This window comes from Lagopus leucura, unplaced genomic scaffold (assembly GCF_019238085.1).
Source record: "Lagopus leucura isolate 7727_CA_CO unplaced genomic scaffold, USGS_WTPT01 Super-Scaffold_100002, whole genome shotgun sequence".
In the NCBI taxonomy this organism is placed as follows: Eukaryota; Metazoa; Chordata; class Aves; order Galliformes; family Phasianidae; genus Lagopus; species Lagopus leucura.
Genome location: NW_024962263.1, coordinates 87,012,012 through 87,029,367, shown reverse-complemented (window position 1 = coordinate 87,029,367; position 17,356 = coordinate 87,012,012). Strand labels below are relative to the sequence as shown.

At 38.5% G+C, this 17,356-nt stretch overlaps 1 protein-coding gene across 3 annotated transcripts in view; it reads left to right on the top strand.

Moving 5' to 3' along the window:
* Nucleotides 1–17,356, top strand: part of TRAPPC9 (trafficking protein particle complex subunit 9) — a 469,613-nt gene that overhangs the window by 197,518 nt on the left and 254,739 nt on the right. For all 3 annotated transcript variants that reach the window (XM_042869462.1, XM_042869461.1, XM_042869463.1), the window contains one exon: nt 11,724–11,877. In XM_042869462.1, coding sequence (XP_042725396.1) covers nt 11,724–11,877 — 154 coding nt within the window. The remainder of the gene's footprint in view (nt 1–11,723; nt 11,878–17,356) is intronic.

The following is a 17,356-nucleotide window of genomic DNA, read 5'->3' as shown; positions in this document are numbered from 1 at the left end:
ATTCATTTTAGTTTGTGTACATTTAAGAACTAAACAGTGTGACATGTCCAATAATGAAATGATGATAATGATTTCACCGGGGTTTCTAAGCCAGCTTGGCAAATTAATTTCAATGGGACAGGAACATTCTCAGACAGAAGTCAAAGATTAACTATTAAAATGGTATTGACTAAAGGGATATAATACACAAAGAAATATAAAGTTTGTTATTAGGAACTACTTGAAGGTAAATGTTGGTTTGGCTTAGCTTATAGTGGCTGTCACAAGTTTCTGAAGGCATTTGCCCATTCATTTGCAGAAGGATTGCAGAATTAATTCTGTTCCAAAAAAAGCAATTGTGCTTAAAGTTGTTAATCCATAGCTGATATTCAGAGTATCAGTTTTATAAACAATTATTGGTTTAAATTAACTAGATTCTATTGGATTATTTAAATGAACCAAATCCTATTGCACTGTTCTCAAAATAGTGATGATGCTTTTGTTTTTGGCTGGTTTAGACACTGCAGGGAGGAGTGAGTGTTACCCCTCTGGCTTCTGTAGCTCTGGAGCATCACATGTATGTCCCTTTTGGAGTACATTGTGACCCTAATTTGGCTTCCAACTCTTGAAATAGCTGCCAAGGGCTGGGGCAAAGCACCTGTGCAGTATCACAAGTCAGGGAAGCGGGCACTGATGAGCCAGAGCCTTCAATGAGCAATAGTTTGCTCAGTGCTGAGAATGGTTTGAGAGAAAGAACCCGAAGCCTCGTAGAGAAGCATTGATTGCCCTGTTGTTTTTTTCCCCGTTATGTTACTCTTTTTGATGATGTCCATGATTACAAACCAAAGCTATCATCCCTATTTGTCGTCAGTTGTACTGCAGTCTGCAATTAAGGTGCTGACTTGGTTTAGCGATTTCCTACATTCTGTGCTGACCTGGGAACTTCTGTTAGGGTTGAACTGAACAGTCCAGTTGGAAAAAACGTGTGGATACATATTTAAAGAATATAACAGCTAGAGAAAAAAGTCCACAAGAATAACAAAAAAAAAACATCCAACCTACTCTTATATGACTTTGTACTCAATTCTGCATTACTAGTCTGCTATATAGGAATGAAGGCTGCTATTTACCCTGTTTCTTCACATTTGGAAGTAACTTCATTTTTTTATTTTTTATTTTTTAATATCAAAACTCTTCGTGTGCTGTTTTAGTGGCATGTCATACAATGTATCATGTGCTGATTGAAGTGAAATTTTGTCCTTTTTGGGAAATTATTCTAATGTAGTCTAGTCAAAGAATTTCATTTAATTACACGTGTAATACAACTTTCTGCCTTTTACTTAATTGGTCTCGCCTACATTGTTTCTGCCTATTAGATGATAATTTAACAATTTCTGACTTGTATATCCCTGAGGGAGGCTCAATGGGAATCAATGGGAATAAAAAATCTCTGTGGCTTTCTTCCTCAATTTACTGCTTGATGACGTCTCCTTTCTAGTAGAATGGGAGAAGTGAAATGGAGAATAATAAGCAGTAAAAAAGGAAATCTGTTCTATAAAAAGCTTACTTTCAGAACAAAAGCAGATCATGTAATGTTTTCCATACTTCTCATTTATCCGTGTTATTCACATTTACTGTTTTCCAAGAGGGTGGATGAAGCAATTTTTACATGATGCATCTAAAAGGGCAGGCTTGGACAGAATTTTGTTTGGTTTGTATATAAGGGGGCAGATCTCACATGTTGTTACTCACTGATAAGCAAACACCAAATCTAAAAGCTGCTAATTGTGGCTACCTTTACGGCTGGAATTGTTTTGTCCTTGCATACTGCGTTATATGCTTATTATATATAAACCCAATTTTAATTATATATTGATTGTGTAATCATATAACAGTGGAAATTAGTACAGCAGGATCATGGGGGCTTCTTAGCTGTGGATGAAAAGGTTTGAAAAACTGCTGCAAAATTCTTCGGTGCAGTTCATCTGCTATTACTAGCCTCTCCATTTGGGACAGTCGATTTGCTGCATTCAGTTCTTGGTTGTGATGGGAAAATACCTTTGTTCCTTCCAAACTATCAGATTGGCCTAACATCATCTGTGTACCCTTCTGCGTCTTTGTTTTTTTTTGTTTTTTTTTTTTCTTGGCTTCTTTGCAGGAGGTGGAAACATGACAGATTAGAAACTAAAAATGAAAAGAATTATAGAATCACAGAATCATGAAATCGCAAGGCTGGAAAGGACCAACAAAATCATCTAGTCCATCTGCCCTCCTGTCGCCATTACTACCCACTAAGCTGCTAAACCATATCTTGTAGCTCCTCATCCAGAGGTGGCTTCCCTGAGCCTCCTCTTCTCCAGACTGAACAATCCCAGCTCCCTCAGCCTCTCCTCATGAGATTTGTGCTCCAGACCCCTCACCAGTTTCGCTGCCCTTCTCTGGACACACTCCAGAGCCTCAATGTCTTTCTTGTTGCGAGTGCTCCAAAACTGAACACAGTAAATAGTGTTGTAGATTGTATACATACAAGTGAATCTCAGCCCTCCAGCAAGTTAGAATTGAAAATTATTCTTATTTTTTCCTTGAATGTGGAAAGTACGACGCTGATTCCTAAAGTCGAGATTCAGTTGTCTAAATTTAGATATGCCTATGTATGTTTGCATTATAGTCAGCAAAATCTAATTAACTAGGTGAAAGTATATGCAGTCGTCATAAAAGAGATCTTGAGTAGTTTCCTGTTTCAGAACCTTTGAATCTTACCTTGCAGTTTGCCTTTATATTTTTTAAAGGAAAATTCTCTTGCAGAAATTTAGATAGCATCTGCTTTAATTATTTGTGAAAGAATACTGCAAAGAACTGGAGATTCGTGTAAGTTTGATGTAACTGTTTGTTTTAGCTCATAAAATATGGATTTAGAGTAGTGAAAAGGCTCTGTAAATTTCTAGGTGAAAAAGTAATGCTGAAAAAAATCATTACTTCAGTGTTTACATATCTTAACACATTACTGATGTATCTCAATAATACTAACATTATTTTATTTGAAATAATTGTTCTTCAGTTAATTAAAATACATATTTCAAGCTGGACATTTTTGAACCCTACCCAAAACATTCTATGATTCTGTGAAGCATTATTTCAAGCAAGCATGAACAAAGTAGATGAAAAAAAGCACCACTTTGTAACCGTGACGTAGTATTCCTCATTTTAGGAAAAATACTTTCTCTTTAAAAATTGTGGAAATTGTGAAAAAGCTTAATAACATACTTAGAACGATGCCTTTCAATGAACACTTGAACATATGAGCATAAGAAGCTGCCATTTCGTAATGTGAGCTCATAGCAGTTGAGTTTTGGCCAGAATAGGGGAGTATTTTAGAGCTGTGCTCGTTTTCTAACGTACAAGTAAGGCAAATGAGACAACTTGTGCAACATGTGTAGGGTAAAATGTTCAGAGGTAGGCAAATATAAGCAGGGTGAGATTCAAGCAAAGGCAATTCCAGTGCTGTGTGTTGCTGGAGCGGGATCCAGAGCTACTTAAAGGCTGAGGGATACTAGCAATAGAAGCAGTGCCTTGTTTATAAACATTATCCCCTGGGCAGAGGGGAAATGCATTCAGGCTAGGACATAAACATTCATTAAGGGTCTAACTGTTGATGAGAATTGATAAGAGCAGTATAGTCTTGCAGGCTGCTGCTTAGCTCAGTGGTTGATTTGTTCTCTAAAAATAGCTTTCTTTCTAAGTTTGCTTCTAAATGAACACATAGGTGTTACTAGTGAAGGAAATGTACGTATGCATTCGGTTTTTCTGGGAAAAGATGTTGTTAATAATATAATAAGTTTGTGTGTTTGTGAGAGTAAGATATGCTTAATTGTTATTGAGAGTGCTGAGCAGTTGGCCACCATGGCCCACAGACCTCCACAACTGGAGCCTACTCATGGAAAAGTAAGATTTAGGGATTTAATGAGCACAGCTCTGTGGGTCGGAACTCATAGGCCTGTGAGCTGTGGTGTCCCCTTTGCTATTGTACTGATGCTTTGTTTTCCTGAAGTATGAAGTCTTGATTTGCTCCCAAACTTTGATTTTGGCAGGCTGGTATAAGCATGGTGAGAGTCAAAAAGTTGGTTTTGAAACTTCAGTATCTCTGATAAGATATGTGTTTACATACCAAAGAAATCACTGGGGCTGTGGCAAAGTAAAGATTTTGATATCTGTTATCTGGACTAACTTCCACACAAGAACCTTCGAAGGACTGTCAGAGGAGCCTTTTGAACAGCTGATGTTGATTTTGTAGAAAATCCTGAAAATATGAAGGTCACACTTGTGATCAACATATATCTAGATCTAGAAAGGGAAACTGTTTGGTAAAGCAGTGACTTGGAAAAGAATTTGATTATCATAGCAGTTCATCCCAAGATGAGCTTTTACTGCAGAGCTTTGGGGAAAAGGGCAAATGTTAGGTTTGCGTATTAAAAAAAAGGAAATGGAATGTAAATGAATAATTCACTATATATGTAAGGTCTACTTGTATCTTGAAGTGATAGTCCATGTTGGAAGGTGTAGTCTGGCACACTGAGCATTCACACATCATATCATTTTGCTCCACAAATGTTGGAATTACTTCTATATGAAAATCTTGTCTGCAGAGCCATGTGTAATTTCAGGTTCTCTTGTGTATCACAGAGATGAACTGCTTCGTATGCGCGATCAGGGAACGTTCAAAAAAGAGCAAATGGATGAGGAATGGCTAAGATCCATTGGTTTGTTGGAGTTAGGGAGGATTTGGACACTGCTCTCAGACATAGGGTTTGGATTTGGACTGGTCCTGCATGGAGCCAGGAGTTAGACTTAGTGATCCTAGTGGATCTCTTCCAGTTGGGATATTCCGTGATGCCTTGATTTCTTGGATGTGTAAGCTGTCATGATATTTGTCTCTGAATTTGTTTTGATTGGGATCTCATTATGTTCCTTGAAGATGACCTTTAAGATGTGTGCAACATGGTCATGCTCCCATAGAAGAGGGACGATGCCAAATATACTTTGATATTTTGGAAATTTTTAAGCAAAGAGAAAATAAGTTGATTTTTAGGTATATCAAACTCAGGAATGTTCTATATCCCCTGAGGAGGCAGAGCTGAAATGGCAAGTTTTCAGGGCTTAGGATAACTGGTTTTGTTTTGTTTATCTTTCACACAGTTCCATCTTTTTTAATTCATACGCATTTTCTTTTGAGCCTTCTGCTATGTAACCGCAGTACTGAATTATGCAAATGAGTAACTGAATAATAATTTATTTTTCCGATTCTGTGGTTATTAATATTCCACTGTGAGGTAGGAGGTACAGTATGGAATTATTTTGAATAATGTTAGGGTGAAAATTCATGCGTAGTTCAGATTTGGTAAATAAGGGAGAATATTCAACTCAGTCTTTAAGTAATATCATAGTTAACATTTCCTCTTTTCCAAACTGATCCAATGACAGTTGATCATCAGACTTTCAAAGCTGATGTATTTATGAAGTATGCTGTTGCCATCTTTATTGTTCTAAATTTCTTATTTCATTAATAAGCCAGCGATTCTGCCATAGGATCCTAGTCTTTGAATGGGAAAGCGAACGAGAGATTCCAGTTGAAGCTAATTTTTATTCCTCTTCGTTATCAGGTTATGTTTTTCAAATTCAGAGTTAGGAATTAAGAAGTGAGATTCGCAGCATGCACAGTATAATCTCATTTAAATAGGAGGCTTATGGAGCTAACCTTCTCTTAACACGGTTCCATTTTCAAACATTACGTTATACACAGAGGAACCGTTCTTTCCTCGTTCAACTTTTTATCATCTGAAATGGCATGGATAAGTGTAAGCTGTTGAATTTTACAGACTTCAGCACTATAGTTTCAGCTTTTATCTTCTCTTCAGTTATTTGAAATAAATAATTAAGTTCTAAATGCAAATTTTTTAATTTAATTGACCTTTCAAAGATTAATGGAAAAATTTATCTTTTGCTCTGCTAAGTTCAGATATTAAAGCAATCCTTTTTCTTTATGAAGTCAGCATTTGGCCAGGAGGAGATATCATTACTTAAGGGTCACTTGAGCCATTTATTTGTACAGATGTATTTTGTTGTAATACACATCTAGATTGCATTTCTCAAGTATTGAAGTATTTAGAAGCACAATATATGTTTATTTGGATGACTTCATCATGTTTGTCTGTTGATACAAACATGGTAATCTCACAAGGGATTTGCTAATTGAAGTCCTTCCTAGCCCCTAAATTATTACATACTGAAGTGTCACTACTCTGCCTTTTTTTTTTTTTAATCAGCTGCAGTATTTGTATTTGTATGCAACTATATATACCTGAGACATGATACTGTAAGTATCAAGTGAGGATATTTTTGTTTGTTTTTCTTGGCTCGGATTTATGTTTATTTTTATTTATTTTTATATATATTATATATTATACATATATATATAATTTTTATAATTATTTATAATTATTATTATTTCTTCCCTGAAGTGAGAAAAAATGGTATCATCATCACTTGTAACACTTTCTGAAATTTAAGCTCACTGACAATACAAGGACATATTTGACAGATTTATGTATATACATAAATATATATAACATATACATTCAAATATGTCAGTGACGTGCATTGTCAGTGACCTTATATGTGTGTGTGTGTGTGTATGTATTTTATATATATACATATGTATAGACACACACACATTTATATGTGAATATATAAGTGCTTTTCCTAAGTAATACTAATCTAGTCTGGCTCTGTGTCCGTGTCCCTGCTGTCTCCCATATGTCAGGAGAATGGGCAGGAAGCGTAAAGCATAATATTGAATAACATTTCCAACTGCCTCATTTCAGCTTCATTATGGAAACAGCTTGCACACTCATCTGTGGTTGATAGTATTTAAATAGGTAGTTAGCCATGAGGAAGAGTTTTTGGGTTCTTGTTACATCCTTTCTTCCTAAAGATAATTGAATAAGGGCTAACTCTAGATTTTTATTTTTTCAACCAAAGCATCAATATTTTTCTTCCTTAATGAAAGCTGAAATCTAGTTACGTTAACCAGATTGCTGCTTTTCTTTTAATTCCATGTCTGCTTTCAACCCTGTTTATTTGGTGAGCATGATGTGTAACTTCATTACATGTACTCACCCTTTCATGAGAACTGAGGGCAGGAGCTGCGGGCAGCACAGTGGGGGCAGGGGGTGGGCAGGGTCTGCCCATGCTGGTGAGGCATTGGTACAGGCTGCCCGGGAGGTAGTGTTGCAACTGTCTCTGGCAGTGTAGATGTGATACTGAGGGACATGGTTCAGTGGGCACGGTGGTGAGGGGTTGATGGTTGGGCTTGATGATCTTAGTGTTCTTTTCCAACTTTAATGAACCTATGATTCATTCCTTGGCCAGCAGCACGTGCCTGGGGCAGAGGCCGCAGCCTGAGCGTGGCAGACAACACTCCCTTACTGACTTCTCCACCTATTAATTCTATCTGCCGCTTTCCACTTCCGCAGAAATGTTGGGATGGCTTCGTTTGAACCAGTCCTGCTGTTGTGAACAGGGATGTGTGCAGCGCTGGCTCGGGATTAGTCATGACGGCATTTGCAGGAAGTTTCCTTCTGTGCATAAAGTCCTTTCTGTTGTGCACTTTGTCACCAAGTCAGGGCAGTATTTCCAGTAAAGCTGTAACTCATGTTATGAGAAGTGATGAAATGAACTGTCCGATATCTTTAATAGTTCTGTGCTGTTACTTTAACAAGACTTGAGAAAACTGTCATTGAAATGGCTGCTGCACCGGTGGAAGGTTTGTCATATTTTTCCCTGTAAGTCATCCTGACAGGTGACATGGGATGAGACCATGCAAACGTATCAGCCTTGCCAACAAGCTGACCTTTTCCTCTTCATTCCCTTAATTTGTATTTGACTAATTTGCATCCCTGTTCCTATGCTTCCTTGTCTGAGGAGCTGTCACAACGGCTGGAGCTGATTTCATGACAAAACCCAGGAGTTTCAAACCACGATTGTTTCATTATTCATGAAAACTTGTGTTACTTTGTTCCTCCTCCCACACAAGCAAGGTTAGCCGGAGAGAAACGAAACCTATTTTGCATTTGCGGGATTGGCTATTAAATATTTTTACACAATGCAGTGTTTTTATACAAATAACTCATGATTTATTTAAAACAGTCCTTGTAGAAGATTTGGATAGCTCCCCGTCAGGCAGAGTGGCTTAAAAAGGATCTCTGGTCCCTTTTCCTGAAGCAAGTATGTGGTTAAGCTTTGGGGTTTTAACATCTTGTAAGTTTTTCCTCATGCCTAATTACTGTGAAGGGCAAAGAACTGGGTATACAATTACCCTTGCACAGTGTGAGCCGTCGTTGTCAGAGCTACTCACAGTAAATCGAATGCCTGTTTCAATCTCAATTGCCTTTCATTTTACTTTTCTCTATATAGAATTTCCAGATTCCTTTTGCAACAGGCAAGGACAAATAAGGGGAGAAAAGAGGTGCAGAGAGCTCTTCACAAGAATCATAGGTCATTGAGTAACTGTAGATGGAAGTGGAGAAAGACTTTAACGGCTCTAATATGTTTCATTTTTATCATTTTAATGCAGAGCACAGTGACAAAGTTGGGCGATGTTCAAGATGTTGTCGTTCACTGCCTTCTGCTTTCTGCTGCTTTTGGGATAAAACCAAAACCATTAAGTGGATCTGTGCAGATCACATAATTTTTTTTTTTAATTCTTCTTTATTTGGTTATTGCAACCCAATGCCCAGCGTGTCTGCTTGCTCCTTCAGTTAACTTGCTTTGGCTGTTGGTCATTTATTCATTCAAATCTTGCTGGTGAAATGCTTTGTTTGAGGTAGGAACAATCATAGGATCATGGAATGGCCTGGGTTGAAAAGAACCACAATCATCATCTGGTTGCTATGTGCAGGGTCGCCAACCAGCAGACCAGGCTGCCCAGAGCCACATCCAGCCTGGCCTTGAATGCCTCCAGGGATGGGGCATCTGCTGACTCCGTATTAGAAGTGAAGAAGCTGTGTTTTTGTAGGGGGACAGCTTTACGAATGAGCGACTGATTTAGGTTAAGGCATTTATATTTTTATTTGATTTTTAGGTAAGTCACTCCAGTTTACTACACATTGCATAGGCTGGAGAGTAAATACTGAAGTAATGCCATGGACATAGAATGCAGAGAAAAAAATTCTATATTAATATTTTTAGATCAAAAGGAAGCAGAATACTGATGGTGAAAAATGGTTATGTTTAAGTAGGAGTTAGGATTTATTTTTGTCATGCTGCAGCTTGAGTGCAACTAACGTCTTGAAAAATACTATTTATTTCTGTTTATTGTTTTCATATATTCTGCCCACAGCTCTATCCATAATATTGCTTCCTCTGGTATTTTCTCTGTAGTTCTCTTTTTCTCAGACCTCTCACTTTCTAGCAGATGAGTGCTCTGGAAGTTTTCTCTTTCTTTTCAAGAGACTTGAGGTGTCACTATACTAAATACACCTGTACACAGTATAAATGAGAGCATCAGTAAAAACAGAAAAATTAGTTGTGGTCTGAGTACCAGAAGCCCTGTAAAGCCATGTTGCCTTGCCTTTGAGTTTAGTACAGGTAATTTCAGAGCTGTACAAGTAAATGTTGTTTAGCAAAATCTCGCCTGTATTCCTGAAGCTGAGGTGGATTTGTTGTGGAGTGTCTGGGGAAAAAAATGCATACATGCATATTTAATTTCCAGAGAAAAAATTACCATATTGCCAGTAATGATCCATTAACAAAAGAATGCAATCTTAATGCCGTCAATTAAATATTAAATGTTGTTGGGCAGGAATATTTTTCTAATATATCACTCACTTAGAAAAGTGTGGCATGGTAAATAATGAGCTGTTCTCCAGATCCAATGGGAGATGGATTCTAAATATGGTTCACTGCTCAGAAACTAAGATAATTTGTTGTTGAAATATGAATATAGGTAACTATGTATGAATAATTATATAAGAATTTAAGCGATGCTCTATATACAATAGTAATTAATTACTGGCTTTTCATCTGACCATGTGGCACCGAGCACAAAGTATCTTGGAAGCAAAGCTCCCATTGCACCTCGTCTTCCACACGTGCAAAACCCAGGGAACTGCACCACCATTTGCAGATCAGTGGTTAAAAATCAATAAGAATTCAAGTTATTGTTTTCAGACCTGAGTTTTGTTTTGTGTTTTTTTGTTTTAAATCCACACTGCAAAATGTGTCCAGGTGTTTTTCTTTACATTCTTTGTTCTTGGCTTGATTCCTGCACTTTCTATGATCTACTTTCAGCAGCTCGTTTTAATTTTTTTTTGTATGCCCAGCACTTGATGGTCTTTGCATGCAAATGAAGGAATCATAATGATCTCTTGCTGAACAAAAAATAGCCAAGACAAAAAACATCCCTTAGAGAGGAATAGATTGATTTCTTGGACTTCTATGATTCTTAAACATGAAGTTGAGGAAAGACACGACCAGCAGAGGGGGTGGCTTCTAGAAGCAGTATTTGTGCCACCAGTGCCGTATTTGTGTATATTAATAAGGAAGGAAGCCATGGAACATTAATGACTTCTCCTAAGATTTTTCTGGGGGTGATGCATGATGTGCCTATAATTCACCTTTCCACAGTAAACTTGTTAAGCTTCGGATGATTCCTTGTTTTTATGAATCTTTCCTCGCCTTTTTTCGAGCTCAACGTTTTCTGTAATTGGGCATCTTCTATAAGATGGACAGCCTGGCCTAGTATTAGATATGGAGGCTGGTGGCCCTGCCTGTGGCAGGGGGTTGGAGCTTGGTGATCCTTGAAGTCCCTTCCAATCCAATCCATTCTGTGATAATTAATGCTAATTATAGAAAATATCTTCTGGTCTGGTGGGATTTCAAAGCCTTTTCTTGTTGATTTCTGTTATTTTTCTTCCGGCACCATTTGGAATATGTTTCTATCATTGATAGATGCAGAAATAGAGGAAGAGTAAAAGTAATCCTGTGTAATTTGTGAAATGCCCTTCTCACACCTCTGTTCCACTGTAGGTGCATTTCATCATCAGTGGTTCTAAAAAGCCGTAGCTTGGTCCTGTGTTTTCCTTAAGTGCAAAGTCATCTCAAGAGCAATATATTTTAATTCTTCCCTAATTATTTTTCTATTTCGGACGATTCAGGAAATGAAAGCTGTTTTGGCAGCACAGTATATTAGATCTGCTATAACCACATTTCATGTGATGTGAGCTGCTCTAAATTGCCTTCTAAATTAGATTAGTGATTTTAGTTTAACATATAAGTATTTAGTATGCATTACAACATAATATATTTAATTTAATTTGCTTTTATGTCTCACCATACATTTAATAAAACAATTATTTAACCATTTGGTACTGATGAATTATACTATGGTATTGAAATTAATATGGCCTGTAGTTCATTAACATACATTAAGCAGAAGCAGATAGGTTCTCAAAGTTGAAGAGAAAGGTCATATTTGACACTTAGTACTGACATCATTTTGTCATTCTTTCCCGAGTTTTGTAAGGAAAAATTCTGTGGAAAAGGTAGGAAGTGGGCTTGTAAAAGCAGAGAAGTGCACGTGGCTTTCAAAGTCAATGTTTGGGTCAGGACACGCTTTTGTACATAATATTTTGTAAAGTTGTTATAAATAAAATCCTTTTTATTTTTCTCTTTTTTCCCCTTTGCTACAGTATGGCTATTCAAGTTGACAAGTTCAATTTTGAGAGCTTCCCAGAACCTCCTGCAGATGGGACACAGTATGCGAATGCAAAGCAGCTGGAGGAAGAAAGACAACAGGCAAAAGGTCTGGAAATTAACAGCAAGCTGGATATTTGCTGGAAAATTATATCCTTTCATAACTACTTGCTTTAAAAATACATAAATAGGTGCCCTATGACATTTTATTTAATAATTGAACTCACTTTGTAAGTGTTACTGAAAAGAAAAATAATTATAACTATGAACCTTATAATAATTATAGACTGTTTAAGGTTAATTGTACTGTATGTTGTTTAGATGATGTCTGGATCTTACTATAATAGGCTTTTTTTCTGAATCATTGAGCCATATTGAAACCCTGTATGCTTTACCCAACATTTAGGGAACTGAGGAAGCATAGAATTGATGAGAAGTAGTTTTATGCAGCCAAAATTTTCAGTTCTCTCCCAACACTGTGTAAGTGACTCATAAAGAAATACATGAAGCTGGGTTGAGAAAGTTTTCATATATTTAATTAAATTTCAGCAAATCAGAACATATTAGAATAATTTCTTTCTAAGTCTTCTTAACAGGTGTAATAATATATCTAATCTTGGATAGCTGTCTTAAGGCTTAGAAAGGACTTCAGTGATGACTTAGTCATCCTAAACATAAAATCCTCATAATAATTCTAAATGCAGTAATATATTCTTTTATTAACACTAAGAGTTTACATTAAGCAGCTTTCACATGCATTCAGTTTAGAGTTAGAATAAGCCAATGGTGTTTTTGTAAATTTTATGATTTCCATTAAACTGTTACACTTTGCTTCCAGAAATACACTTTTTCCCTGCCATCAGGGAAACATTCCCTGCAGCCAGTATTCCCCCAAATCGTGTGTTGATACTCAGCATCCTTCAGGAAACTGATGTTTTTTATTCAGATTATCCTCACATCTGCTTGATGCCAGGAATTGAGAGAAGAGTGGCAATCAAATCGTGGTTTGTCCTTAGAGATGTGTTTTTGTGCTTATAATTGTATTTTATCTAGTGATCTGAAATGATTTTTTTTTTTTTTTTAATTCCTAATTATTAAAGCTGCACAAATCTGCACAGGATTAGTCAAAGGGAAGACGTGTGATATAAATGAGATTCCTAGTGCCTATTTCCATCCAGACTCCCTAGGCAACATTTCAGAAAGAATTCCATTTGTGCAAAAATGTCAATATTTAACTGGAACTTGCTCAGAAAATTTTTCTGTTATGGAGAGATATAAATATTCTTTGATAGCATAGCTGAATTCTCATGTCAGAATTGAATGTGCAGTTGTATTAATTTTGTCAGGGTGTAAAACTACATCCTCATTCATTTCTGTTGCTGAGCAACACTGTTTACATATCTTTGGTGTTCTGTATTTAAACCCAGTTTTAATATTCAGACTATCATGGCTGACACATAAGTCAACGCCTTAGAAAATTAAGAAAATAATACAGAAATTCTGTTTGTCAAATTAAGTGCAAGAATTAGTTTCAGTGCTTTTAAGATTTGTTGTGAATATTTTCTTTATTCCTAGAATGAAAGGTGCTCTAACATGTAAGGCACTGAATTACATCTCTGTGCTTAAAAATTCTTGAAGAAGCATGTGTTGTTCGGTATGTTTCATGTCTCAATTAGAGTAAATCTTCCATAGAATCGTAGAATCCTTAGAGTTAGAAAGGACCTTTAAAGGTCATCTTGTCCAACTCCCCTGCAATGAACAGGGACGTGCACAGCTAGATCAGGTTGTTTTCAGGGCCTGATCCAGGCTCACTTTGAAAGTCTCCAGGGATGGAGCATCCACCACATCTCTGGGCAACCTGTGCCTCACCACTCTCAGTGTAAAAGGCTTTTTCCTTATATCTAATCTACATCTACCTTCTTTAAGCTTGAAGCCATTTCCCTTGTTCTGTCACCACAGATCCTGCTAAGGAGTCTGTCCTCTTCTGTAGCTCCTCTTTAAGTTGTGAAAGGTCACTATCACGTCACCTCTGAGCCTTCTCTTCTGGGCTGAACAGCCCCAGCTCTCTCAGCCAGCCCTCCCAGGAGAGGTGTCCCATCCCTTGGATCACTTTTGTGGCCCTCCTCTGGATGCGATCCAATGGATTCATCTCTCTCCTGTATTGAGGACTCCACATCTGGATGCAGTCCTCCAGGAGAGGTCTCACCAGCACAGAGTAGAGGGGCAGGATCACCTCCCTCAACCCTGCTGGCCACGCTTCCTTCAATGCAGCCCAGGATATGGTTGGCATTCTGGGCTGCAAGGGCACATTGTTGGCTCATGTTCAGCTTGCCATCCACCAGTACTCCCTGGTACCTTCCAGGGAGGCAAGGCTACACTCAGTCCTTTTATCCCCCAGTTTGTATTGGTAATGAGGGTTGCTGAGACCCAGGTGCAAGATCTTGCATTTGGATTTGTTGAACCTCATGAGGTTCACCTGGGCCCACTGCTGAAGCCTGTCTAGGTCCTTCTGAATGGCATCCATCCTTCTGGTGTGTTGACCACACCTCGCTGCTTGATGTCATCAGCAGACTTGCTGAGGGTGCACTCAACCCTACTGTCAGTGTCACTGATGAAGATATTAAAGAGTATCAGTCTCAGCATTGCTCACTGTGGGACGCCACTTGTCACTGATCTCCGTCCAGATATGGAGCCACCACTCTCTGGACTTGATCCTGCAGCCACTTCTTCATCCATTGAATAGTCCACCCAATAAGTCCATTTCTGATCTTTTTATTTCTTAGAGCAACATTTAGGTGTCAACTATGGAAAAAAACAAAACAGCACAGTTCTCACTTGGGCTAAGTCTAAGAAAATTAATTTCTGAGAAAGCTGTCCTTCCACTAGAATAATTTGATACTGGCCAGCAGTTATTATTTTAGACATAAAGATAGATAGCTTACCTTTGTAAGCTTTGTTTCCCTTCAGTAGTTTAGAATTTAAGAGATTCAGTGTTCTTAAGTAAGCAAAGAGAAGCTGATGAGTATCTCCTGCACCAGGTGTTTTTAATCTTAAAATAGAATTGGATGTATGGTAGAAACAGTAAGAAAAACATCAGCTCAGGTTTTTTTACCTTTTATGTAAATCAACTTGGTGAGCTTGGTAAGAAGCTTACAATTCCTTAGATCATTACAGTATTTCCTTGATAGTATATGAAATCATCACCTAAACAAATGCTTCAAATTATGTGTGTGGATGACACTGAATGGAAAAGAATACTTCAGTTGGAAGGGACCAGCAAAGATCATCTAGTCCAACTGGTTGCATACTTGAGAGCTAACCAAAAGTTAAAGCATATTATTGAGGGCCTTGACCAAGTGCCTTTTGGAACACTAATAGGCAAACTGCATGAGTTTCAATAGGGCCAAGCGTCCAGTCCTGCATTTTGGTCACAACAACCCCAGGCAACCCTACAGGCTTGGGGAGGAGTAGCTGGAAAGCTGCCTGATGGAAAGGGACCTTGGTGTATTGATGGACACTGGGCTGAATATGAGCCAGCAGTGTGCCCAGGAGGCCAAGAAGGCCAATGGCATCCTGGCTTGTATCAGGAATGGTATGGTGAGCAGGGAGGTAATCCTGCTCCTGTAGTCAGCATTGGTGAGGCCTCACCTCGAGTACTATGTTCAGTTTTGGGCACCTCAGTACAGAAAGGACATGGAGGTGCTGGAGCAGGTTCAAAGGAGGGCAACAAGGCTTGTGAGGGGCTTGGAGAATATGGCCTGCGAGGAAAGACTGAAGGAACTGGGGCTGTTCAGTCTGGGGAAAAGGAGGCTGAGGGGAGACCTTGTTGCTCTCTGCCAATATCTGAAAGGTGCTTACAGCGAGAGCGGGGCTGGTCTGTTCTCACTGGTGACAGATGACAGGATGAGGGGAAATGGCCTCAAGTTTCACCAAGGTAAGTTTAGGTTGGATATCAGGAAACACTTCTTTACAGTAAGGGTTGTTAAGCACTGGAATAGGCTCCCCAGGGAGGTGGTTGAGTCACCATCCCTGGATGTGTTTGAAAACAGTTTGGATGTGGTGCTCAGAGATTTAGCAGAGGGTTGTTAGAGATAGGGTAGTGTGGTTAGGCTATGGTTGGACTTGTTGATCTTTAAGGTCTTTTCCAACCTGAGCGATTCTATGATTCTAGGCATCAACTACCTTGCTAGAGCCCTGGTCCAGTCTTTCATCACCATCATTGGTAAGGAAATTTTTCCTAATGTCCAGTGTGAACCTACCCTGGTACAGTGTCATGCCACTCCTGCATGTCCTGTCATCTGTTACCAGGGTGAATAGGGATCACCTCCCTCTGTTCTTCCCCTCTCCAAGAAGTTGCAGAGAGCAATGAGGTTATATCTCAGCCTCCTTTTCTCCAAATTGGACAACCCAAGTGTTCTCAGCCTCTCCTCATAGGATATGCTTTTCAGCCTTTTTACCATCTTCATTGCCCTCCTCTGGATACTTTCAAGTATCTTAACATCCTTTTAACATTCTTTGCAGTGAAAAGTTTATATAGAATCCCTGTGAGGGCCAAAACCAGTTACAAATAATGAGGATTTCAAGTTGTATCTATATGTATTTAGGAGCATCAAAAATATCTTCCAATATGAAAAGTACATTTCCATTGCTTTATTTATTCAGATATTCAGGGCTTCAAGTGATGAGATTTCTGAGTGCTTCATTTATGAGAGTAATGTAATACTTGATCAATTTTCATATACTTTTGGAGGGCTGAAGGCAGGAGGTAAAGACAACACAGCATATTATTCATTCTAACCTCTGTACATTTTTGATAGAACAAAAATTAGTAGGAAAATAGACCTTCAGTGAGAGCTTACTGCCATGCTGTTTCAATTAAGAAAAAATTCTGAAGTAATTTAACTTAGAGTGTCATTGAGATTATAGGTGTATTGAGATAATTTAAATTAAGAACATGCTGTCTTGTTTTTTAGCATCTGGTAGATGGCATCTGGTTTCAGCTTAACAACCAAGGTTTATTATTTTAAAACAGGATTTGAACAGATGGAGCACATATAGTATTAAGGTGGCTAATATTTTCAACTTGTGCTTCTATTCATGTTTTATAAATATTTTTAAACAAAATGTATATTTTTTTCAAGGAGCTTCTATGCATTCTGTCTCTTGGATCAAGGCATCTGTAACAAGTGTTCTTTAAAGTCTACAGAGTGCTGTCTTTGGTTCTGAGTGCTCTGCCTCTTCTTAGAATCACAGAATCACAGAATGGCCAGGGTTGGAAGGGACCTCATGGATTATGAAGCTCCAACCCCCTGCCACATGCAGGGCAGCCAACCTCCCCATTTAATACCAGACCAGGCTGCCCAGGGCCCCATCCAACCTGGCCTTGAACACCTCCAGGGACGGGGCATCCACAGCCTCTCTGGGCAGCCTGTTCCAGCACCTCACCACTCTCTCTGTAAAGAACTTCCCCTGACATCCAACCTAAATCTTCCCCCTTCAACTTAAAACCATTTCCCCCGTCCTGCAGTTATCAACCCTTTCAAAGAGTTGATTCCCCTCCTGTTCGTAGGCTCCCTTTAGGTACTGAAAGGCTGCAATGAGGTCACCCCACAGCCTTCTTTTCTCCATG